Source organism: Hyperoodon ampullatus (assembly GCF_949752795.1).
Source record: "Hyperoodon ampullatus genome assembly, chromosome: 8".
Lineage (NCBI taxonomy): Eukaryota > Metazoa > Chordata > Mammalia > Artiodactyla > Ziphiidae > Hyperoodon > Hyperoodon ampullatus.
The window spans coordinates 66,050,420-66,076,820 of NC_136921.1; the positions used below are offsets into that span (position 1 = coordinate 66,050,420).

The 26,401-nt window shown below is 34.1% G+C and overlaps 1 protein-coding gene across 1 annotated transcript in view; it reads left to right on the top strand.

Moving 5' to 3' along the window:
• Positions 1–24,741, top strand: part of EPC2 (enhancer of polycomb homolog 2) — a gene marked incomplete at both ends in the record, with an annotated part of 106,153 nt that extends 81,412 nt beyond the window's left edge. The window contains 10 exons of the mRNA XM_079710644.1: positions 2,830–2,978; positions 3,750–3,882; positions 6,497–6,688; positions 10,008–10,097; positions 11,377–11,522; positions 11,632–11,975; positions 20,665–20,801; positions 21,975–22,134; positions 23,075–23,408; positions 24,669–24,741. Of these exons, the coding sequence (XP_079566770.1) occupies positions 2,830–2,978; positions 3,750–3,882; positions 6,497–6,688; positions 10,008–10,097; positions 11,377–11,522; positions 11,632–11,975; positions 20,665–20,801; positions 21,975–22,134; positions 23,075–23,408; positions 24,669–24,741 (1,758 nt within the window). The remainder of the gene's footprint in view (positions 1–2,829; positions 2,979–3,749; positions 3,883–6,496; positions 6,689–10,007; positions 10,098–11,376; positions 11,523–11,631; positions 11,976–20,664; positions 20,802–21,974; positions 22,135–23,074; positions 23,409–24,668) is intronic.
• Between the last annotated feature and the right edge of the window lie 1,660 nt (positions 24,742–26,401).

Sequence of the window (26,401 nt, forward strand, 5' to 3'; positions counted from 1 at the left end):
TTATATAAGTCCCACCGCATACTTTTTAATTAAAAAAGGAAAAATACTATTTTGACTAGAGAAGCCTGGCAAACACCATCTTAAGTGATCAAAGCATCAGCAGTAATGGGACAAATAGGTATCATTTAGCTCCTGATATGCTGAGTGAGAGACACAGTATCTCTTCTGTGATGCTCCTACCAAAAGTTTACAACATGAATTTAATTGTGGAGAAACATCAAAGAAACCCAAGTTGAGGAACATTCTACAAAAATAAGTGGCTTCTACTCTTTAAAACTATCAAGGTCATGATCACCATAGAAAGACAGAGGAACTATTCCAAATTATCGGAGAGTAAAGAGACATGACAGCTAAATGCAATTTGAATCCTGAATCAGGTCCTAGACCAGGAAAAAGAATTTATTATTATTAATGAATTTTAATAATAAAAGTTATTATTGTCCCATTAATGTCCTTCGTAGCAATATTATATAAATATATAAAATATGTATATAACTATTTCTTGCTGTGAAGGACATTAATGGGACAATTGGCGAAATATGAATAAAGTCTGTAAATTAAGTAATAGTTTTTATATCAATGTTAATTTTCTGATTTTGATGATGGTATTGTGATTGTATAAGAGATTATCATTTTTTTTAGAAAATATATATTAAAGTGTTTAGGGGATAAAGGAGCATTATATCTTCAACTTTTCTCAAAAAGTAAAACACCATTGCTAATAGTTTATGTATGTGTGTATGTGTTTATATATATATATACATGTATATGTGTCTTAGTTCTTTTGAGCTGTTGTAACAAGAATACATTAGACTGGGTGGCTTAAACAGCAAACATTTATTTCTCAGTTCTGGAGGTTGGGAAGTCCAAGATCCAGGTACCATCAGATTTGGTGTCTATTAAGGGACCACTTTCTGTTTCATAGATGGTCCTCTTGCTGTGTCCTCACATGGCAGATAGGGCAAGAGATCTCTCTGGGGTCTCTTAGGGTACTAATCCATTCTACAGGACTCCCAAAGGCCTTACCTCCAAATAAGAATCACATTGGAGAGTTAGGATTTCAACATATGAGTTATCAGGAGATGCAAACATTCGGTCCATAACAATGTGTATGGACATACATACATAGATACATACATAAAGAGAGATACATAAAGCAAGTGTAAAATATTAACCTTTGGAGAATCTGAATGAAGATATGTGGGAATTCTTTATACTTTTTTTGTAACTTTTTTGTAATCTGAAATTATTTCATAATAAAAGGTTAAAAAGTAGAGCAGAAAGGGCAGGACTGGGGTAAAGAAAAATTAGGAACACTAGTTATTTGGGCCTAAAGAGAGCGGGAAATGAATGAGTAAGAAAGGAGAGAAGCACACAGTCCAAGAGGAACCCTTAGTGAAAAGGAGGACAATTTTAAAAGGTTCTGGTGCACTTTTGATTCAGCTGCTGTTATTATTCATCTTTTAAATCTGTATATCTCTCATTCTTATTAGACTTTAAGCCTTTTGAGCATAGGGGACATGTGCAATACTTTGTACAGAGTGAGCACTTTTAATATTTCCTCTTGGTAATGTTAGTTTTTTTTCAATCAGAAGGTATTATTGCTGCCTGGTTACAAAAAAATATTTGCTTAATACCATGCTTTAGATTTTTGCCTTTTGTCACATAGTACTGCTGAAGGGGGAAAAAAGATTGATTTCCTTTGGATAAGATTAAAGGATGATTTATTAACATAGTGTTTTTTAATATTTGGTATGCACTACCTTAATGGAACTTAGTTTAGGTAATGTTTTATAAGTGATGATTAATTTTCAAATACAAGTAACTATACACAAAAGGAAAAAAGTAAAACTTTGAATCTTTCTCAAGTTTTATTTTCTCTTTTATAATCCTCCAGTATGAAACCTGGCTTTCTTTGGGTTCTTTCTAATGTCATATTGCTTTATTAAGTCAGATATGGAGAGCTTGCTTAAATGCAGTCTGTCTAGACATATAGAATGAGGGGTGGTAGTGGTCTGTTTTTAAACAAATAGTTCCATGCCTAATATAAAGTAAGTATTCTGTGGATATTTGATTGAACAAAATATTTTTATTAACAGTTACTTTTATATGCAAATGATGCTGCTAATTACAGTTGAGCCTTCTCTAGTTATGATAGGACTTTCACCTGTGAGTTAGTTCAAGTTAACTTCTTACAGTTCAAAGTAAGAACTTCTAATGAAATTCAGACTTTTCACTGGATGTCTTTTCTACTCTGCAATGAGGTGTTACTACACTGAAGCATGATCATTCCATTCCTTGAGATCCTTTATATCCCATAATCAGTTTTATATCTGAGTTTCTGAAGTGAAGCTTTGCTTGTCATTATGAATGTTTACACTGTAGTGTATTGACCTCTCCAGCCCCCAATTACAGAGCTGGATGGATGAATAAGCCACTCATTTTAGCTATTTTTAGGTAACCTTGATTTGACAACTGTTTCTCTCTGTCATTGTAAAATACCTTGTAACAATATGAAAAGACTGCATTTTCTGATATAGTAGGTTTTGTTGCAGACAGACTTTAAAATTTTTGTTTACAATGGAATTATCCCTTCTATGTCATTCCATCTTTTCACAGCTGGCAACATTTTTTTTTAATATTTATGGAGATATTTGCTTATACTTTTATTTTCAGAGTTAAATAGGTTTTCTTAATGTAGTTGCTTTTTAGATGATTTTTTAACATTTTGCTTTTATAGAATGAATTTGGGTCTGATAAGATTTTGTTGAATGAAGCTGGAAATGTGGACAATTGGATTTATTCTTCTAAACTTGTTATTTTCAATAGAATCGTAAGAATGATGAAGCCTCTTATGAAAAGATGTTGAAACTGAGACGAGAGTTTAGTAGAGCCATAACAATTTTGGAAATGATTAAGAGAAGAGAGAAAACAAAACGAGAATTATTGCACTTAACCTTAGAAGTTGTGGAGAAAAGGTAACATTGCTACTATTACAAACCAGTAACAGCTTTAGTCAAATGATAGGCAAAATGTAACCAAATTTAAGCTTTATAACAACTGAAATTGATTATATAACAAAATTACATTTTTTGAAAATTGTGATTACTACTTTTTTGTTTTAAAAATCAGATTAAGTTAGCAGTTCGGGTTGCAAATTTGGGGGATATTTTTGTGTGTAGTGTAGATCCTCTGTTATACGTAATTTTTTGTTGTTGCAGAATCATTGAGTTGTATTTAGAAAAGAACTTGGAGATCATTTTGTCCAATTCTCTGTATTAAAGTTTCTATTAAACAAAATTTGAGAGAAATAAATGTTTATTTGATTTTATTTTCTGATTAGTTAGGAAATACTTGTTTCATTGCATTTTGAAAATGTATTCTCTGATGTAATCATCCTTTTCCTGTATAATTAAGTAGACTATGCTAAACCTAAAAATTTTGTGTGTTTGCTGAGGTAAGCATTCTAAACATCACTTCCTAGTGCTTGAAAATATAAAATATATGAGGATTCCGTCTTCTGTGTCCCTTAGAGATTAGGTGGGTGGGGGTGGGGGGTGGTTTTGTTCTTACTAAATCCCAAATATGGGCTACTTTATTCCCGTAAGTTTTCTCTCTTAAGAATAATCTGATTAATTGTTGGCTCTGTTTAATTAGTTGTGTTCCAAGTAAATGAAGTATCATTGTTTTTTTATTTCTTTTTTATTTTTAAACTGTAACATTTTCTTATATATTATTTCCTTTTCAAGATATCATTTGGGAGACTATGGTGGTGAAATCCTTAATGAAGTGAAGATCAATAGGTCAGAAAAAGAGTTATATGCCACTCCAGCAACTCTTCATAATGGAAATCATCACAAAGTCCAAGAATGTAAAACTAAGGTGACTATCTTCTGGGGAGAAGCATGTATGGTAGTATTGATCAGACAATTGGCTTCTGAAGTTGTCTTATAATAGTTTGGTTAAGGAAGAAAGTTATTAACATGCTTGAGTTCCTACTTTTTGCCAAGCACTTTGCTAGGGTTTTTTATACACACGTTGATTCATTAACCCTTATAACTTCCCTTTGAGATAGATTTTTACCTCTGTGTGACTTTCAGATCATAAAGTTGTTAAGTGGCAGATTCAAAATTTGAGTCTAGATCTAACATCAAAGACCGTGTGCTTTCAACTATGCTGTCTGCTTCTTTATAGAATATGGGTAATTAAAGCTTAGTTATTATCACGAGCCTTAGCAAATCCTGCATCATAGTGGCAGGAATCAAAATCTAAACTTTTTTTTTTTTTTTTTTTGCGGTACGTGGGCCTCTCACTGTTGTGGCCTCTCCCGTTGCGGAGCACAGGCTCCGGACGCACAGGCTCAGCGTCCATGGCTCACGGGCCTAGCCGCTCCGCGGCATGTGGGATCTTCCCGGACCAGGGCACGAACCCGTGTCCCCTGCATCGGCAGGCGGACTCTCAACCACTGCGCCACCAGGGAAGCCCGGAAGTTATTCTTTTTGTCATCACCATTGCCATAACAAGCATTTATCAGTTGCTATCTATCTTGACTTGAAAAAGTCCTATAACTTCTAGATCACAGTTTCTTCCTAATAAAGAGTACTAGTAATTACTTTAGTTTCTTAGACTGAAGAATTATATTTATTCATTATTCACTGTTCCAAGTGAATATTAAAGTATTCAGTTGAGAAATACAAAAATTAATGAAACCTTTAAGGAGCTTAAATTTTAGAAAGAAACAGATTATTGGCTGAGCATTTAGACAGTAGAGCTGTACTGTGTAGCAAGATTTTAAAAGTGACTTAGGGTGTTTGTGGAAGATTCATCTTTTAAAAATGTGCACAATCCTCAGTTTTCATGAGTTCATTCCTAAAGGTCAAGGAAGAATGTGGAGCAGGAAGACTCCTCCATTATTCAACTCATGTCAATTCAAACAGCAAAGTTCCTTCTTATTAATCACAGGCCTCTAGCCCACCTACCCTTTCACTCACACTTGCTTCGCCATAAACAATACAATACATGTCATTTTGTACATTATTTTTAAAAATCCTTTTTATATAAATCAATGCTTTTCCAAGGCATATTATTGGTAGGCATAGAATATGAAAATCTCAACCCCAAATTACTGACAGAATCAGCCTTTGTTATATATTGATTCTTATTTTAGATCATCTCTAAGATTAAACACCCACCCTATTTAAGTATTAATTTTAGAAATATGGTTGCATCCATTGTTGCTCTACCCTATTTCACATAGTTATCTATATTTCCTTTGTCACACATCCCACCTTAAAATATAAGTAGTTTCTGAGAAGTTGGGGGTTTCTTTTGATGTCATAACTATATCCATTGTATGAAACCATTTATATCTCAGTAACTTGGCATTTAAGCAACATTTTCATCGTGTATAACATTTTTGACCCTAAAGTAGTTTTTACAAAAATCTGAGCTACATGGGGAAAGGTATAACTTCCTCAATATTTTTACACTTTCATAGTGCTTGTACATTGATGCTTAGAACAGTCATTTTCAAACTTTTTAAAGTAGTAGATCTCTATTTATTAAAAGAATGCCAATATGTTAAAACAGAAACAGAGCTGCTCTTTTGAGGAGAGGTGGGTGCTAGAACCCACCCCATCAGTCAGTCTCTTTGCCAGATGGCCTCTCACATACCACCACTGAACTCGGGGGTACCTGAGAACAGTTTGATTATTGTTCAGTTGAGGCAGTACTTATTCATTTGAAAAAGTGAAGTTTTTTTCCTAATTAATAAGCTTATCTGTCTCAAAAAAGTTACCGCACATGTAGACATTTTTAAAAATTGGAAATGAGCATAGAAATGAATTTATGAATTCATAATCTAATTCAAGTCATTTAAAAAATAAAAATAGGGCCTCCCTGGTGGCGCAGTGGTTGAGAGTCCGCCTGCCGATGCAGGGGATACGGGTTCGTGCCCCGGTCTTGGAGGATCCCATATGCCGCGGAGCGGCTGGGCCCGTGAGCCATGGCTGCTGAGCCTGCGCATCCGGAGCCTGTGCTCCGCAACGGGAGAGGCCACAACAGTGAGAGGCCCGCGTACCACAAAAAAAAAATAAATAAATAAAATAAAATAAAATAAAATAAAATAAAATAAAAATAGTTGTTAATTTTCATCATTAATTAATAGATTTAAATAAAATTAAAATAGAATTTAAATACTTTTTAAATGCTGGATTGCATAATAGAACAATTTTTAAAAATCATTAACATCTTAGTTTAAGTATTGATAACAATGTAAAAAGTAAATTTAAGTGTCATAATTATTTTTCACTGTAATTTGTGAAAGCAAAACATTTTTCAGTTTATGGTCACATAATAATTTTTGCATATTAAAACCAGAAAATAAAATCACCTCTGGGGTAAAAATGTATGTTTTTCAAAGAGCAGTATAGTTTTTCGTGCTTTCTAAAATGATTTTCATTTCTTCCTTTTGGGGGAAAAATCGTCATGTAAACAGCACCCGCATCATTTGTCTTTGAAAGAAGAGGCTTCTGATGTGGTTCGTCAAAAGAAGAAGTACCCAAAGAAGCCTAAAGCAGAGGCTTTGCTAGCGTCTCAGCAGCCCGCTCCTGAGACACTGCCTGTGATCAATAAGAGTGACATTAAGCAGTATGACTTTCACAGCTCGGATGAAGATGAATTTCCACAGGTGCTTGTTTTAAAACTATTTTAAAGATATTTTCTCTAGTCTTTTATATTGCTATATTTTAAAACATAATTGACATCTTAGAGTTTTGATTCTTGCTTTCTTCACCTAATGTTATGACATAAATAGTTTCCACGTTATTTATGTTAGTTACTGAAATGGTATTCGCTTCTGTTATTTTCTATCGGTTGAATAAAGTTTATTCTGTTGTGTAGCATTTAGGTGGTTTTCAGCTTTCCCTTTTATAAAAATTAGCATCTCTACCTCTTCCCTCTGTATTTAAAATAGATTATTAGAAATGGAATTCCTGAACTAAAGATTATAAATATTTTAAGACATTTAATACATCATTGTAAATATTCACCAACAATAATTCCACCAGCATTGTATTTTACAACTTTTAATATAAATTCTGCTAATTTGTTTGGCAATAACTATTTGATTCTAAAGAAAATTTAGAACTGGTTCAAGTTTTAACTTGTGAAAATAATTATTTGGTTATATTACAACAGTTTTATAGAAAAATGTTTGCAGTTTAAAAATATTAATTTTTGTTTCATATGTGCTATCTTTAAAACAAGACCTTTATTTTATATATTAAAGGATCAATTTAAAACTTATATTGTTTAGCACCTGAACTAGCAATGCCCTCCTTTTTTCTTTTCCGTATGTTGTAGGCAACCTAAAGAGAGTACTATAACAAGCTTTATCATATTTTAACATTTTGACTTACTTGATTTAAAAAACATTTTTTTTTAACCAACATGACAGATATGTTTGGAAGCAATGACAGATATGTTTGGAAGCAATGACAGATATGTTTGGAAGCAAGACAGTTCATAAAACACCTTGTTGTTGTAACTATTTAAAATCTAGAGTTTACATAAAACTTGTCCCCTTTGGCTAGATTATATTAGTTTTATTCTTTTGTAGATGATTTAGTTTTTTTACCCCAGATAATATTTTAGCATTCATACACGTGTAACAAATGCACAAAAAATGTGTCTAATTTCGTATGTCCTTAAAAAGCACTTAAATGAAATCATTTATTAAAATTGTCAGGGGATCATGTAGTTAGACTCAGGCAGGGCTTTGAATAGTCATGGGACATTAATTAGATGACATTTGAAGGAATGAGAGAACAAATAGTAGGTCTTTCCCAGGTAGAAGATGTAGGGAAGGGCTCAAGGCAGAGAAAACAGCATATTAGAGGGAACTGCTGGCAGTTTTGCATTGCTGGAACATAAAACACAAAGGGGAAGAGAGGTGAACGGAATGATGCCTGGAGAAGTAGTCAGATGGCAAATGGCCTCTATCTATATTATATATACTGGGAAGTTCTTAAAGAATTTTAAGTAAGAAATGACATAGTTAGATAAATGCATTTATAAAAGCCAGTAAAGTTTTGCTATACACTCCCAGCCCTTTAAGAATGATGTCAGGGGGATACTATGTCCAGTAGAAACTTTTCTCTTATTGCTAGAATCAGTCCATCCATCCTGATAGACACACTCAGCATACTAGTCATATATTCCTCATCTATTAAGGGATCTTCATTTCTGTTCTAAATTCATATGTTTATTCATATAGTCCCCATTCCCACATGAAATTGCATTTTGAAACTTTTAGGTTCCTCTGAGTCCTTATACTAGGTCTTTGACAGCATTAATTTTTATAATGGTATCCCCCTGTTGCTAAACTGTAGGTAGGCATGTACCTAAAGTTGGACATTATTCAGTGAGGCAGCTATTTAGAATGTAGCTCTTACAAAATCAGGATTTTATTGCTAAAAAGATAATTAAAATAATATATGCTTCTTCTTTGTCCAATAAACAAGAACAAAGGAATAGGGAGCCTTAAGAGAACAAGCATTTTAACCAGACTTCTCCAACTGATTTGCAGCAGAGCAGAATAAAAACCCAGTCTCTTCTCGATCATGCTTCTGATTCTCCTAACATCAGCTCTCTCTTCCTATGTCTCAGACCAAATCCTGGAATCCCCTCCTGGGGTAGTCAGGAGGAAGGGATGGAAAAAATTTCTGAGGCTTTGTGACACTTCCTGTATATATTTTAAAAGAGGTAGATGATTTGTAAAGGAATCAAAGTTTAAAATTCACATTTGGGATTTCCTTTCAAATTTCAGGTTTGGGTTTGGTTCCCCAGGAAGAAGAATTAGCCCCAGCTTACTATTTCTGTGTCTCCCCCATAGTGTTGGTGGAGGTATATTGGAACCTCAAACAAATGCCTTTCTCCCCTGGATGACCCTGCTCAGTGGTAATTACCACAGTTTGGAAATAATGTGGAGAAAGCATTTTTCCTCTCAAAATAGGAAGAGAGGGATTCGTGAGGTAATTTGCAAGTAAATATGGTTGAGTCAGCGTTGTCAGAAAAAGAGATGTACTCCAAAGTGAAATTGCGAGACAACTGAAACTTAAGTACTAAAACTTTTTTTTTTTATTTTAACCATTATGGGTAGAAATTTATCTAAACCATACTATTTCCCTGCCATATCAGAGTATATTTGTATTTCATTTAATCTGTTTTTGATGACATTTATAAAGTTTGCTGTTGTATAATATATCAGTGCTGCCCTAGAGGTCCACTCAGATTATGTAGGGATATTTGACCTAGTATCACTTGGTCCTATGCTTTTTAATATGTGACAGCTTTTGGAAAGTCTTTATTCTTTTGCTGTCAGGTGGTGGGCTTAGTACTTCTCTCTGCAACCAGTCTGCTTACCTTTTAGCGGGTCCTCTTTCCTCTTTTGATTCTCTGCTTCTGAGCTGCTAAATTTAAAAGTGATTTATAAAAATGAGTGGGGAAATAAGGGACTCCCCTTTAAGTGAAATGTATGACCTTTTTGGCTTTTGGGGATGGGAGGCTATTCATAAACCTTTTTTATCTTCCTAGTTTGGGGCTTTATTATAGAGAAATAAAGTTATTGTGTAAAAACATCTCTACTTATAGGTGAAGCGTAACTATTATTACAAAGTATTTATGGCCACATACAATATTTACAAAATGTAAATGGGATATATAAAAACCATACTAATTCTTTTTAAGCCTATAACCCTTGCATGTTCAGAAACAGTTAAGCAATAATACCATGTGAACTTACCTGCAAGAACCAGTATATTAAGAATAATGATTTTTAACCATAGAAAAATTTTGCTTATCTTTAAATGTTTTGGGGAATTCACTGCCTATTGTATGTAATATAGGAGTGATTCACTGTTTGTGATCAGATTCTAATTTTAGACCATTACAAAGATTGTTGACTTTTCATAACTCCTAAATGGAATGCTTCATCCCTCTTTTTCTAGGTACCGTCCCCAATATCAGAACCCGAAGAAGAAAATGATCCTGATGGTCCCTGTGCTTTCAGGAGGCGGGCAGGATGCCAGTATTATGCTGTAAGAACTTTATTTTTTGTGGTGTTTTTGTGAACTGGAATTAACAGGTAACTCATGTCAAGGTGACTTAGTCTTGATCTAAAAACAGGCAGTCAATCAGCATTTTTTATTTAATATCCCCTATGCAGATACCAGTAAAAGATGCTCGAAGGTACTGAGTCCTTTCAAAGGAGATCAGAACCCTTTATTGGGAAATTGATAACTGCTCATATTTTAGAAATCTAGCTCACTTTGGGCTTTAACTATAACTTCAGCAGTTACGACAGCTACTCACTATGTCATTGCTGGAGTTAGGTGAGCCCAGAATCTCTAATGGAACCCTAGATGGCTGATGAGTGTTTATTAAAATTTACTTTTGGGCAAGCCCATCTTTTCCATACAAATCCAGTAAGTATCAAACATAAAAGAATCATTTTTAAACCTCCCCTATGGCAATATATTGTCAAATAATTATATTCATAACTTTTTGTCCCACTTAGAAAATGCTTTGTGCTGTTAAGTCAAGTTTTGGTGCAGATTATATCAAGGAATGACCCTCACTCCCAGATGCTAAGGTTTCAAGTAAGGTGTAACGATGGAGTAGTGAGGATGGCTCTCATATATGGCTTTTGGAGACCTTTTGTCTTGTTGCATTATGGTAAACATATACACTTATAGCTTTTTCAGGGGTGTGTGTGTGTGTGTGTGTGTGTGTATGTATTTAATGTAGGAGAGGTGTAGAGAATTGTTTATAAGTTATGTGTGAGAAAAAGGAGACAGAAAGTGGTAACATAGAAAAATAGAATGCTAGAAGAAGTAGGAAGGCAAAGAAATGGACTGTATGTTCTTACAAGTAAAGAGGAAGTATGAGTTTGACCCATGCATACCTTCTTGAAGTGCAATTTTTACTCCAAAAAATTTCCTTCTAGTTTATCTCTGTAGGAAGTCTATAAATTACTAACTTCATTATCTCTACTTTTCTATATAAATGTTAAAAGCCACATTATTCTTTAAAGATATATTTCTTTTAAAATATAATATTATCTTAAATGTATTTGTAGTCATAAACTAAATTTAGTTTGAGTTATTTTGATGAGTGAACTTTTAAGTCAGTTTTATAGAATTTTACCTGGTTAATATTTAAACCCTAATTTTAAAGTTTTATATCTAAATTGTAATTGCTCTGCTAATGCTGTAGTTACTTTATTTTTATCATGATTTAACTTTTCTTCATTTCAGAATCATTCCATGAGGTTTTTTTTTTTTATTTTATTTATTTTTATTTATTTATTTTTTGCAGCCTCGTTTGGACCAAACTAACCATTCGTTTGAAAATTCAGAATTGGTAGATTTGGATAAGTTGAGATACAGGCATTGCCTTACAATGCTCACAGTCCCGAGAAGATGTATAGGATTTGCAAGGAGGCGAATTGGCAGAGGTGGAAGGTAAACTACTTGTTTTGACCTGGTTTTTGTTTACAATCTGGAAGGGAAGGTATAAAGAAAATGTTATTAAGTTCTTCTAGGTAATATTTGGCTTTATATTGCTTTTCAGGGTCATAATGGACCGGATATCCACAGAACATGACCCAGTCCTGAAACAGATAGACCCTGAAATGCTGAATGGTTTTTCAAGCGCTTCCCAAACTATAGACTTCTCTTCTAATTTCTCTCGGACCAATGCTTCCAATAAACATTGTGAAAATAGACTTTCCCTTTCTGAAATATTAAGCAATATCAGATCATGTCGACTACAGTGTTTCCAGCCAAGGCTACTAAATTTACAGGACAGTGATAGTGAAGAATGTACCTCAAGAAAACCAGGGCAGACTGTGAACAATAAAAGAGTTTCTGCAGCATCTGTAGCTTTATTGAACACCAGCAAGAATGGCATATCAGGTAAGTTGTCAGTTTGTTAAAAGTATATCCTCTTCTCCTTAATTTTTCATTATCCACTAAATAGACTCTCAGGGTGAATTGTTTTTTTTATTAGTTTCTGCTTTATAACAAAGTGAATCAGTCATACATATACATCTGTTCCCACATCCCTTCCCTCATGCATCTCCCTCCCTCCCACCCTCCCCATCCCACCCCTCCAGGCGGTCACAAAGCACTGAGCTGATCTCCCTGTGCTCTGCGGCTGCCTCCCACTATCTATCTAGCTTACGTTTGGTAGTGTATATATGTCCATGCTTCTCTTTCGCTTTGTCACAGCTTATCTCAGGGTGAATTTTGAAGGTTTATTTTCATGATCCTACCGAGGAAAGAAACTTTATCTTAACCTACTACATTTTTTTTCCAGCCTAAGAAACTAAACTCTATTATTGTGGTTCACATTTTAACCAAAATGTCCTAACTGATACCTATAAAACCACTGGCTTGTATTTTGAATGTGTGTGCCTGGTATGGTGAATGTGTAGGCACAATGCATAAGGAATTCCCTATGGGCAAAGTGGTTATAAGCTGCTGTCAGATCATCATAGCACAATACTGTCTGCTTTTGTTACAGAAAATTTTCATTTTATTGTATTAACTTTGCTTAAATGTAAGCATTGCTTCTCAGGAGTACCATTAAAAGTTTTCTTTCTGAAAAATGATTTTTAAAGAGGTTCCCTATGAATAGTTATAATTTTGGTCTGATAACTTACCTCTCTAATTGAGATTGGAAAGTTTTTTTCCTCTTAAGAGACATTGTATTCAAATTAATATTCATAGGCATTGTAAAATAATGTATAACATCTAGAGGATCTAAAATGTAATTTTGATTTGTTTTCTTCTGTGGATAGTCTTCTCTTTATCACATGTATACAAGTATGTATAATTTATAAATGTCTTTGTAATGTATACATTACAAAAAAATGTGTGGTATCCAGAGGCAAAGCTAGATGTGGCTTGACTTATACTGTTGATATTCTTTCTTTCTCTAAAATGTACATATTTCTAAATTATTTCCTAGATGGTGCATTTTAGTATGCAAAATTGTTACGTTAAACTTCTTCAAAGTGATTTTAAATCATTTTAGGTTGACATTTGGTCTCAGTAGTGTTCCGTCTTTCTTAATTACTGAACTGTTTATTTTCAGACTTGACTTAGACATTTATCTATTTAAAGGTTTTTGTTATGGAAAATTGGATTTGTTTGAATGATTGGAAGGTGGCATATCATTTCTCCAAATTAGTTGGTTAATTTTCTCCCAAACGAATTTAGGTAAGGAAAATGGCATCCTGTTATATAAAGTTCATGAGTCTGTGAAGTTTAATGACCTTTTGAAGCTCAAATGGATAAATACCTATTATGACTTCAGGTTGCAGGATTCTTAGAAATCTAAAAATAGTAGGAAGTTGACGAATATTAGGTCAAATCTTTTTTTGAGCCAACTCTAAGACATTGTTCAAATTATTTAACTTAACTGGAATTCCTGTACCAAAAATTACTCACAATAGTTTTTGCCAAAAAGTGAGTTTAAAAACATCATATATAGGCATTTATAATTAGATTTGACCATAGATTGAATTTTTCCTCTACCAATGAATACCATAACAAAAAAGTGATTTTAATATGTTCCTTCTTAAGTTGAATATGGCCAAATATTTGCAGCTTTCTACTGTACATTCCTGATACACTCCAGATCTATGTGACTCAACTGTTTTCCAGAAAATGTTTGTTGCACATGTTATTGTATCATCAGTACTCTGTATGTATGGATTCAGAATGTAACGTAAATAATTCCATACAATCAGTTCCAGAATTTTATGACACTACCATATATCAGCATAAAATAAGCATTTAAAGTATTATTTTAGGCATGCATGCACTTCTCAGGGAACTTAAATCACAAATATGCAATGCTAACATCGTAGATAATAAGACTTTTTTTATTTTTGCCTTTCCCCTACCATCAGAACAAAAATAGTAGTTTTGGTCTGTGTAATTTTTCCTGCCTTATGTTTATGTATGTTATGTAATGGTACTATGTCTCAACTTAGTACCATTTCTTTCTTCCCTTAAAAAAGTTCAAGGTTTAAGCAACAGCTAAGCTACATTAGAATCAGTGTGTTAGAGTCAGGTCTTTCAAATATGTATTTAATTATTTATTACTAGAGTAAAGGATTTTGTTCAAGTTTTTTCTCTGCTAACTATGACCCTCTAGTCATTGAGGCCACAAGGTGTTTTGTTTTTAACAAATTTCTTTTGTTTCAAAATATTAGGCACGGTATATAAATTCATAATGAAACAAGTCTTTTTAACAGCAGTTTTGTAAACAACTGAAAAGCTATGGCAGTATTTTTGTTTGTATGGGGTGCGCCATGCCTCATGCGGGATCTTAATTCCCCTACCAGGGATCAAACCTGGTCCCACAGCAGTGAAAGTGCGGGGTCCTAACCACTGGATTGCCAGGGAGTTCGCCCATGGCAGTTTTAAGTACCCACCTGTACCAGTTATATTCATTATATAGTTTCTCAGTTCTGGATAGATCATTTTAAGTGGATTCAGTTATAATTCAGTAAATATTGATAGAAATTCCTTTTCTACCTAAAGAGAAGGTTATAGGAATTTTTTTAAGTTATATTTTTATATTTGATGAATATGTACAAAAGAATTGAATCTTCATATATTTGGTTTCTTTTAATCTGTGTGTCTAACACTTTTGCCTTCTGCTTACTCTTCGTGGACTTGATCAGGAGAGCATGCATGTCTTTAAGAGTAACAGGACTGATATTCGTCAGTTACCTGGCAGAGAGTCAAGTACTGAGTTTTCTGTTTCACAGCTGGGAAATCCCGGCAAATAAAGGGTTTAATCAGAAATAGAAACGTGACATATATACATATATACACTATTGATACTATGTATAAAATAGATAACTAATGAGAACCTACTGTATAGCACAGGGAACTCTACTCAGTGCTCTGTGGTGACCTAAATGGGAAGGAAATCCAAAAAAGAGGGGATATGTATATGTATATACATATATGTACATGTATATACGTATACGTATAGCTGATTCTCTTTGCTGTACAGTAGAAACTAACGCAACATTGCAAAGCAACTATACTCCAATAAAAATTTTAAAAATAAATAAATAATGGGGGAAAAAAGGAATAGAAACCTGATATGCTTGACAATAATATTTATTTGTATCACGAGTTCCTTAGTTCTTTAAAAAAAAAAAACCTTGAACTTGAGGGCCAATGGCCAAGTATTTTCTTACTTTTATGTTTTTCATAACCCAGTTAATGTTTTTCAAGTCATAATCCCTGTGTCCTGAATGTATTCTAATTATTATTTTCGATACGGTACTGAATGGACTTAAAGGGAAACAAATAGAACTGTGTGTCGTAGTTATTAGTAAGAACTAAAACTAAAGACTTCATTTAGTTAACTGTTAAATAAAAGTATGTTTTCTTAATTGAAAATCTCTTCTCAAAGAATAGAAGCAGGACAGAAAGGAAAGATAGATGTGCTGAACATAGCAAGTGGATAACCAAGGAAAATTAAGTTTATACATAATTATTTAGGATCTAATATATGCAAAGCACTATGTTAAGTGTTTAAAAGTTGCAGAGTTTTAGAAGACAATAATCCTTACCTTCAAGGAGCTTATACATGGATTATACATGACAGATATTATATTCTTTATATAAATAGGTGGTAAAGTTTTCAGTCATTTGAAACTGCAGTATTTATTCTTTTGAGATACTATTCTTAAATCCTAACCTTAAGCAAATATATTTCACATCTAAAAGTAGCATTGCTTGTTCAGAGTTGAAGGGCCGGATTAATTTGCTTTTTTTTTTTTTTTTTAGCATCTTTAAGGATTAATTTACTTTTAATCTTGGTTTAGGCTAATGTATGGTTGCAAATTAACATGTTTTTTCTTTTCTCATTTGTCTTATATACTGAATAGATAGATACCAGCAACTCTTCTTGAAGCTTTTGACCAGCTTCAGATATCTTAATATTACCAGTTTGTAAAATCAGCAACATTTTGGGCAGTTTTCCAAGAGATATTCCTGGTTTTTAATTTTTCCAGTGTCTTTTCCTATTCTTTTTTAAATTGCCATAAAATGTTTGCAAACATAAAAGTTTTAAGAAAGGTAAAACTATGTTTTTAACAACTACCTAAGGTACAAGGATTTATTTTTTTAGTTAGGGTCACTTCTAAGGGTGGGAAATTGATTCAGACTTCAGGAGTTTAAAAGATTTTAGTTCGACTGCTAAAGGAAATAATATTGAAATTTCAGTTATAACTATTTAGCTTGGATGTCGGAAGTTTAAATGGATCTTTAGCCTGTTTTCTTTATCTTCACATCTCCTTTGTTCCTCATTCCCCACCCCCTTCACCCTCTCACCTCCCATCTTCACCCTCATTATTATCCCCACAGTTTTGCAGTTTATTCATTAGTTACATTTTAGGATGTGTAGTCTTGGACAGGTAATGTTGTCTTTCATGGATTGGAAGATTTGTCCTCAGAGTAGCTCCAGTGTTTTTATGTGAACTTTTACCTGATTCCTTGCTATGACCTAGAAGGTTTAAAATAGGATCTCTCTCCCCCTCCATATAGCCCCAGATCTAGCTTTTAAAACAAACAAAACTTGCGTATAGTCAGCATTGCTTCAACAAAGCATGTATTAAAACTTTTATAACAAAGACCTGCCTGGTAGGTGAAGAAGTGCTGAACAATATATTCATTTCGACTTTTAGATAATCTTTACTACCACATTAAATGTTCTTCATTAAGCTACAAAAACTTGGTCTAAGCTAGTGTTTTTAAAAATTCATGGCTTCCCAAGAATACATCATCTTAGCCCACTTTGAGAAACACTGAATTAAAAGTTAAAAGATTATATTTTAAAAAGGCAGCAGGTACAAGCACAAAAATCATATGTTTATATTCTGTTGTGGGGTGGTCATCCAGAAAATACAGAATGTGTTTTGATTAGATTTTTCTTTTTATTAGTTTAATCAATGAAACATCGATACAAAGGTGACAAATACTTGTAAAGATTTCACACATACTCAAGAATATATTCTCCGTGGGCCCAAGTTTAAGGAACAGTGATCTAGGGCTTTAGAATCAATACACCAGTGTAAAATCTAGTGGAGATAACTAGAGTATGTTTTTGATGGATCACTGTCAGTTTATGAGAGGGAAAGGTGATGAGGGACCAACCTAGCAGAACCACCTTATAGGAACCACATGCCTGAAAGGTGAAGAAAGAAATGAGGGATGCCTAGGATCTTTGAAAACAGAATCAACATTCTAAGGATGGTGACAAGTGTTCTAAGAAAAAGTACATGGATTCATCTGAGGAGTAAATCAGACAGATAAACCCAAGATAGGTAAAGAGCCAGGTACGAAGATAGCCAGAAACGTTAGAGGCTTTAGTGAAAAACAAACTGTCAGTTATATACACAAAATATTTAGAAATGCAAGTGTGTTACTAATGTACAGAATGACATATTTGCATACATAAAAGGGGAAATTCTGTAATATGTGACCTATTAGAATGTGTTACCCAGGGAGATTTGCGAAACTCCTTACTTAGGGAAAGGAACACTTCCTGTCTGTCTGGAATAGTGAAATATTGCCTTCACAAAACAATCAGAGTGTGGTTACTTTTAAACTGACAGGACTTGGAGGTGTGGGGTAGGGGAGATGGATGACCAGCATGGATTTTACTTTTAAGCTAGCAACTCATGAGAGCAACTAGTAGAAAGAACTTGGCTTGGCCCTAAGCAAGAGAAGCAGATACCGTTTCTCTTTTCATACATTCCCACTTCCCCTTTATGCCACTACCACCCATCCATAGCTGGACCCCTATTCTGTATCTCATTCCTAAAGAGATTTCTTCACACTGTTAAGTATGACCTTTTCCTGGTGTTATTTTAATGCTTGCCTCTTGATAACTCAAAGCCAATGTAAGAAATAAATTTCTTATGGAAGTATTTCAGTAATTTATGAAAGGAAAAATAATTAGTGGAGAAGGTGCTTTCAGTCAAATTACCATCCTCCACCTACTAGTAAGTCAACCCTGAAGATGATAATTCAATACTGTGTCTGTGTCATTAAAACCATACATTTCTTACCATTTTCCACTCACCCTAACAAAATGAAAGAGGTCAGGGAGGATGTTTTGTATGTGTTCCAATTCTGTGTCATGATTACTAATTGCTATTTTTGTCTAAAAGTGTTTAATGCTCTAGAAAATTCTGAATGGGGAACGTAAGCATTTTTCAAGCACAAAACACCTTTTAGTAAAAAAAGAACTAGATGTCAAGAATGAATCCAACATGCTGAGCTTGTGGTGAGGGGGAAGAGGGAAAAAATGAATGTAGTATTTTAAGCATATCCATATTTTGGAATTAAGTTTTTTATCAGTGGTTTTCAACTAATAACAGAAGCAGGGATGAGAATTTTGATATCAAAGTCAGCCTGAGTTTTAAAAAGTTAGGCAACACTTGAACATTAATTTGAGTAATTTCAGTTGCATCTTGGTTGGGATTTTATGTGTTTTCTATGGGGAAAAGGATGGGGTTCCTGAGCAAATTAATGGTTTCAACAAGTCAGGGCAGTAAGTAGACATATCCCCCCAGAAAATAGGAAGTTTTATTAGCATCCCTTTTTAATAGCTACATAAAGTGATCATCTTTTTATAAAAGCAAGTAGAATACCTCTAGTTGGCAACACTTTGTTAGCTAGTGACTACTAACCAAAAGTAATTTTTTTATTAAAAGAATACAATTTGTTCTTTCTAGTAATTTATATGTATACTTTATTCTGATTAGTAAGATTTTATAATTGTCTGACTTAAAAGCTTTTGGAAAAAGAAAAGATTCTCATTTCTCTCTCAATTTTTAAATAGCTACTAAAAGTGTATTCTCTTTATTTGGTTTATTCCTCACTTAAAATTAACCACTGTGACCTCTCACATTTTCATCACAACATAAACCTTAGCTCTGGACAAACATAACGCTGAATTTGAGGGAGTAGACCATACACCATATTCCAAGTCCATTTCTTTTGAATTGGTACGCTGTTTATACACATAGGACTTAAACAGATTTATTTGGATTTAACTTAAGATTTTCTTTCCTGGCTTTGTATCTAATAAACTATTTTTCATCTCTTTCCCAAGGTTTTCAAACAGCTGGAAATTCATGAATACTTCACATTTTCATTTCATTTTGAAGATTTTAAATTTAGAATTAAAATTTTTTTCATCTAAAAATAGAACACTTGCAGTGAACTTAACATGTGCAAAGAAAGACATTTGATTTTGTTGGTAATTCAGTAAGATAACTAATGTGTACTTCAAAAATACAGGTAATAGTAAAATTTTAGAGTGAGCACTATCATAGGCCCAGGTTTTTTAATCTTCTAAAAATAAAATTGCTATCTCAGAACTGTTTTTTCCTGATAGTCCAGTACTAATTTTAATGATAACATTGTAGAACAGAAATGAAGGTATATCTAACGCTTTGTCCATCTCTGGGGCCTAATTCCTTTTTCATAGAAAATAAGCTGTACTTTGCATAACTTGTTATATGTCTAATTTATCATCAAAAAATTTTTTTTAATTTCTCAGTCATGATCCTACTAAATGGAAAACTTGAGGACGGGGGCTAGTTAAGTAACATAGGTTGAAGGTATAGTCTCCTATCTAAACTCCTTCAGGTCATATTGATTAGATAGCTAGATTACATTTAAAGGTTGACTCATATTAGTTGGTATTTCTTTATATGTATCGTTTCTTCCCAACTACACTGTAGGAGTTTATAGCAGGGACCCTCTTTTTAATTTATTTTTTCCCTGTATTCATTCTTAACTCTTAATGCAGCACTTTTCATCATAGATAGTAAATACTTGTTGATTAAGTGAAATAGTTGGGAGAGAGGAAAGAAAGAAGTAAAGAAAAATAGAGTAAAATTTCTCTAGTAGTACATGTATTCTGATGTGATTTAATGTTTTGTGACTCTAGTAACATACTGACTTCTGTGGAGATAGCTTTGTGTCCTCTAAATCAGTTTATCAGTGATCTCCTTAAATTATCAGTGGTGAAGGAAGTTTGTTTACATTTCTTTGAAAAAAGTGTTTCTTATTGTAACTTCTTCTTAAGTAATTTTTTAAATAAAAGTTTTAAATGTCTTCTTTTTATTTGACATTTAGTAACTTTTAACAGTTGGTAACAGCATAGTTGATTACATCTGAGGATGCTGAACACTTCTCTGATTTCCAGCCCGTGTTTTTATAGATAGGACTTATTTTAGACATCAAATCTATTGGCTTAAACTATGGTTTAAGTCTGAATAAAAGGGAGAATCCTTATATTTGAACTACGTTATACAGTAAAATCTACATATAGGAACTTTTTTAGCATGTGATATTAGAAGGTCATAGATATTAGCATAATTATCACTTTGGCTGAAAGACCTGTCGTTTTTATTCAGTTCTTTGCTGCTGATGTATATTGTGATTTGAAATTGCTTTTCATCTTAATCGTGGAATAACTTCATATTGTATTCTACTTGTGTTGTTAAAGGTACTTTAAAACATACGTATTTCTAAAATTAATGTCCTTTTCCAGTGACAGGGGGTATCACAGAAGAGCAGTTTCAGACTCATCAACAGCAGTTAGTTCAAATGCAAAGGCAGCAACTTGCTCAGCTTCAGCAGAAACAGCAATCTCAGCATTCCTCGCAACAGACACATCCAAAAGCACAGGTAAACCTGTCCTTTAATCATGGTTATGTCTATTCCTTTCTTTCATAATTATGTCTTTTTTTGAAAATTTTAGTCAGGTCACAGAAGATAACCTTGTCATTGCCACTCTTGATTCTGGAGATCAAACCTAAGTGTCTTTTCAGTTAATTTACATAATTTTAAGTGACTAGTTTATATTTTATGAGAGGGGCACTAGAGCCAAATATAGTATTTTTAATTTAGGAAAGAAATAAGTACATATTTTTGGAAGGGTTATTAAGAATTCATAGAAGTAATTATATTCTCTTAGAACCATTATCCCCCACGCCTACTCCCCCAGAAATATTTTTGTCAAGGATATGACTATCCTGACTCCTTCCTAACCTGTGCATTTAAGTGCCATGTGAACATGCCCCATGAGCTGAGAGGTAATTGTCTCGACTTGTGCCATAAATCCAGACAACATAGCCCTTTGCCTATTTGAATCACATTTCCCTGAAGAAAAAAAAATTGCCACTAGGTGAGGTTTTCCTAGGCACCATTAAATGATTGACAGTCGGGATAAGAGTAAAAATACCTTATAAAACTGTACTGCCAGAAGAAAAAAGCCCTGCCAACACCTTGATATGAGCCTGTAAGACTGATTTTGGACTTCTGGCCTCCAGAACCGTTTGAGAATAAACTTATGTCGTTTAAGCCACTAAAAAGCTGTTAGTAACAGCTAAGCAGTTTAATATAGAATCAAAAGGAATATGACCATTCAATTTGCCTTTGTTTGCCTTTTCTGAATCTCAGGTATTTCCAACCTACTAAAACATTAGGTTAAGACACAGTTTTACTTTGGGACAAAAATGACTGTTAGTCATCTCTGTTATTTCATTTTGCCCGTAGTATGTAGACTGTCAAGTATTTTTAATGGCATTCATTAACACTTACTGGAAAAATGAATAGGGCATTAAAGGTGTGGGTTGTTTACTACCCTAGTTCTTTCTCATAAATAATTGCTTCCCAGTTTTTAGTCACTTTCCGGTTTCATATGATGAAAATAGCCTGTGGAGTCCTAGATCTCTTAACCTAAACGCCTGTAACTGTTCAAGATGAAAAAGGCAGCAGCCTCTTGAGTTTGCTCATTTCTTAACATGTTCGTGAACTCATGTCTGAAAAGTTGAGAGTTTAATTTTGTTTATTTTATAGGGCTCAAGCACCTCTGACTGTATGTCTAAAACACTTGACTCAGCCAGCGCCCATTTTGCTGCATCTGCGGTGGTCAGTGCACCTGTTCCAAGTCGCAGTGAGGTAACCAAGGAACAGAGCACTGGCCACAACAACATAAACGGTGTAGTCCAGCCTTCAGGTAAGCCTGCTGTCTCATGTGATACTTACTAGCTCAAAGTTGCAACTCAGTGATTTGAGGTATGGTTTTTGGTTTTCAAATCCAAGGGGAAACATCGTACAAGAAATCAATCTGGACTCTTCATAATATCTATGGATATGTATGGTGGAATAGCTGGATGTTTTCTAGAATTCACATAGAGCCTGCTCCCTGTTTCCTCCCACCCCCACTGGATTCCTACCTATGTAACACTTCACCCTGCCTCGTTTTATCCACATACTGTCAGTTGCCTCACATCTTAGGAAACACATCGAGCTAATTGCTAACCATCATCGTTGAATCATTTGTACATTTATAAAAAGGCGAAATACAATTTATCAGTAAATTGGAAATTGGGTTTACCTTCCCAGTCTTACATACTCACAGGCCTGCTTTCTCTGACTCCTCCTCATGAAATACAGTGTTGCTGTGAACGTATTTCTGCTGCTTACTACCAAGTCCTCAAAGATTTGCTGTTCCTATCAACCCTCAACTACTGCTCAGACTCTAAGGTTTTCCTCTTGCTTTTACATATACCCATGATTGTGATTGCCCTTCCTTACTGATGTTCTTGCATGTGTAAATTCTAATGGAAGTCCAACCTTCATCTGCACCTGCCCTCAATCTCCAGAGAGGACCTCTCTGTCCTATTATACAGTTTCCAAATACGGAGGCAGCAGAATACTTTGCAAACCCTTTTGTGTAGGCTAGTAGAAAGAGGGTGTCTTTGGGGTTGAAACAGGTGAATATGTTACCAATCAGAAGGTCTCTTTGGAGAGGCCGTTGCGTGGAAGGTTAATTTGGTATTTAACTAGATTACAAATGTTTGCATTTCTTTTTATTTTTAAGTTCCTAATTTTTTAAAAAGTTTAATGTCTCATGACTTGAATGGAACGATTTTTTTTTTTTCCTTCTTCTTCAGGAACCTCTAAAACATTATACTCCACCAACATGGCTTTATCATCCAGCCCAGGGATTTCAGCTGTACAACTTGTAAGGACAGTTGGCCACACCACTACAAACCACTTAATCCCAGCATTGTGCACAAGCAGTCCTCAAACACTTCCCATGAACAATTCCTGCCTGACAAATGCAGTGCACCTCAATAACGTCAGTGTTGTTTCTCCAGTCAATGTGCATATCAATACACGGACTTCAGCACCATCGCCAACAGCCTTAAAACTTGCCACAGTTGCTGCCAGTATGGACAGAGTGCCAAAGGTTACTCCTAGCAGTGCCATCAGCAGCATAGCAAGGTGTGTGTGTGTGTGTGTGTGTGTGTGTGTGTGTGTGTGTTCAAGTATCATTCTGTCCCTTTCTGCTGGCTATCCTGTGGGAGGAAAAAGACTTTTTTTTTTTTTTAACCGCTCAAGCAATAGATGTCTTGTCAATTGATTGACTTGCTTTTCAACAGATACTGAATATCTGCTTAGTCTAAAGCTCTGTGACTTAGATCATTTGTTTGAGGTCACTGGTAGGATGTTTAAATGCCAATCAGAACTGTAAAAAAAAAAAAAAAAAAAAAAAAAAAAAAAAGGAAAAAAAAACCCACATCAACTTGGGAACCATCAAACTGAAAAAATACATCCGTCTATTTTAGAAGCTTCATTTATTCTTCTATTACTTCTTTGTAGTGTAGACAGTCCAGAAGGCTAGAGTTGTTATTAGCTTCCAGAGCTTTAGTTTTCAAATCAAAATTTGTATTTTCTTCAATATTATACACAAAGGGAAAGTAAATTATTCTACGTATATTTTTAAATTGAGAATATTCTGGAATTAACTAAATCCATGATAATGTATTTCAGATTTTTTCTTTCTATGACACTAATGCGTAAGAATCAAAAAAATTGATCTGCATGGATTAATAACTACATGACCTTGGGCTTCCCTGGTGGCGCAGTGGTTGAGAGTCCGCCTGCCAGTGCAGGGAGCGCGGGTTCGTGCCCCGGTCCGGGAAGATCCCGCGTGCCGCGGAGCGGCTGGGCCCGTGAGCCATGGCCGCTGAGCCTGAGCGTCCGGAGCCTGTGCTCCGCAATGGGAGAGGCCACGACAGTGAGAGGCCCGCGTACCGCAAAAAAAAAAAAAAAAAAAAAAAAATAACTACATGACCTTAAACCTGTAAAATTAAACTATAGTAGAAAATAATTTAAGTAATATTGTGCTCCAAATGATTATTCTTTTTGAGCATCATATGCTCCATCTATTGTAAAAACACTTGGATTGTCATATGTTATATATTTCATAAGTAATTTACCATTGGCTTCTACTGAAATATTGTGTTAAATTACTGTCTTTCCTAAGTAAATAGTTATAATCAAGTTCTTAGGAATTACTAGGATTTTTTTAGCTGAAGAAAGCTTTTCCTCATTCCTGTATAGAAATTGTAAAAATGTGAGATGTTCTTCTGCAGTATATGTTTTGTTGTAATGACATAAAAATGTATCTATAAATACTAAGTGATACACATGATATTCTATAGAGTATTAATGTTTATTTTACTCTTTGCCTTATTATAGAGAGAACCATGAACCAGAAAGATTGGGTTTAAATGGAATAGCAGAGACAACAGTAGCTATGGAAGTGACATAACCTAAAACATGTGACTTTGACCTGTGCTGATGGTGTACAGTCATTCATATTCCAGCTGAATGCAAAAGGCGACACTCTGTGGATCACAGAGCATAACAATGGACCTAAATGGACTAGAGTATATCGGATGTTAAATCGATATATGATGTATATTTTGTAAAATTGGGAAAATCACTACCTTGTAATATAGTTTATTTGTATCATCAATATTATTTCTGTTACTTGAATAGTAGATATTCATCATCATGCTTTTGCACTTGAATTTGCAACTGAATGGATTTTAAAAAATAATTCTTTAATGGGATCATGAGCATGAAATGGGATCCTGCATCACTTGTTTTAACTATTTATTTTGCCATGTTTACATTTTGTATCTTGTAAAAATAAATCCAACTTTGTGTCTAAAAAGTTAAAGATTCATAGCTAGGAAATGAAATTCTTGTAATTTTTTTCTAAAGGAACTGTAAAGTTTTCACTTGGTTCATTTTGTTTCACAATTTGACTAGATGGACTTTTTGGTAAATACTTTAGTGGCATTTCACTGTCAAATATGAAGTTCAAGGCAAAATAGTATTTTCTATTACTGTGCAGGGGAAAGGGATGGATCGATACATGCAAATTTAATGTAGTAACTCACTTTTCCATATATTTTGAATGTATATTTCTATTTATAATACCAGTTTATAAAAAATGATTACACAGAAAAAAGGACTAGGAAAAATTATGCATCTAGCACATTTAAACTGTGCAGGTATGAACATTTTTCAAGGATTACATTTTATCTGAAGACTGCATATTTTAACTGGCTTTACCTGTACCACACCACATAAAGGATATTTTGCCAGGTATGTACTGCATTGTGTGATTGCAGTAACCATTGGAGGTCTAGATATCGAGCCATCCCGGGTGCTGGGAGGGGGGGGTCGTGGCAAGATTTTGTCTTTTCAGTTTTGGAGAGGTTTCCTGTGGCTACAAGGCAAGTAACGGGTTGGAAAACGTCTGACTGTAAGCGTTGGACACCTTCACAGTGTAGTGTTTTAGTGACTTTTTTTATACGGTTCTTGTATATTAGATACGTGTAGTGGTGTTTCAGAATGTTTGTTTATGCACTAGTTCAGACAACTTTCCCTGTTACTTGTTCTTGATAAGTGAAAACTGCAGGGAAATAAAAATACATATCAAAACATGGACATGCTGCATATGTGTTTATTTCACAATGTGCACACAGTATAAGTGAAAATTTAAGGGAGAGGATAGCACTTAACAGCACTTTTCATTTTCACAGTGCTTTCCAAGCATTAATGAAAAGAATTATAAGAAGCTCATCTGTGGGCACTATTGGGTTTCAGATAATCCAATATAAACTACCTTTGATATGAAAAGTTCTTAAAATATTTTACAGAATGTAAGTAATTTGCAGTATAACATTCATTGAAATCTCATAAATGAGCCTCATTTTATAAATAAAAGTTTAGAGTAGAATTATATTGCAAGGGGTTTTGTCAAGTAAGTACTGGGAAATGTAAATATTTTTAATGAATATGATTAAAACCATTTCAAACTTCATAATTTTATACTTTACATTTTTTATATCTGCAGTCCTGAAAGTTGTAAATTGATATGTCAGTTGATTTAATGGACCAGGGTTTCTGCTGAGAGT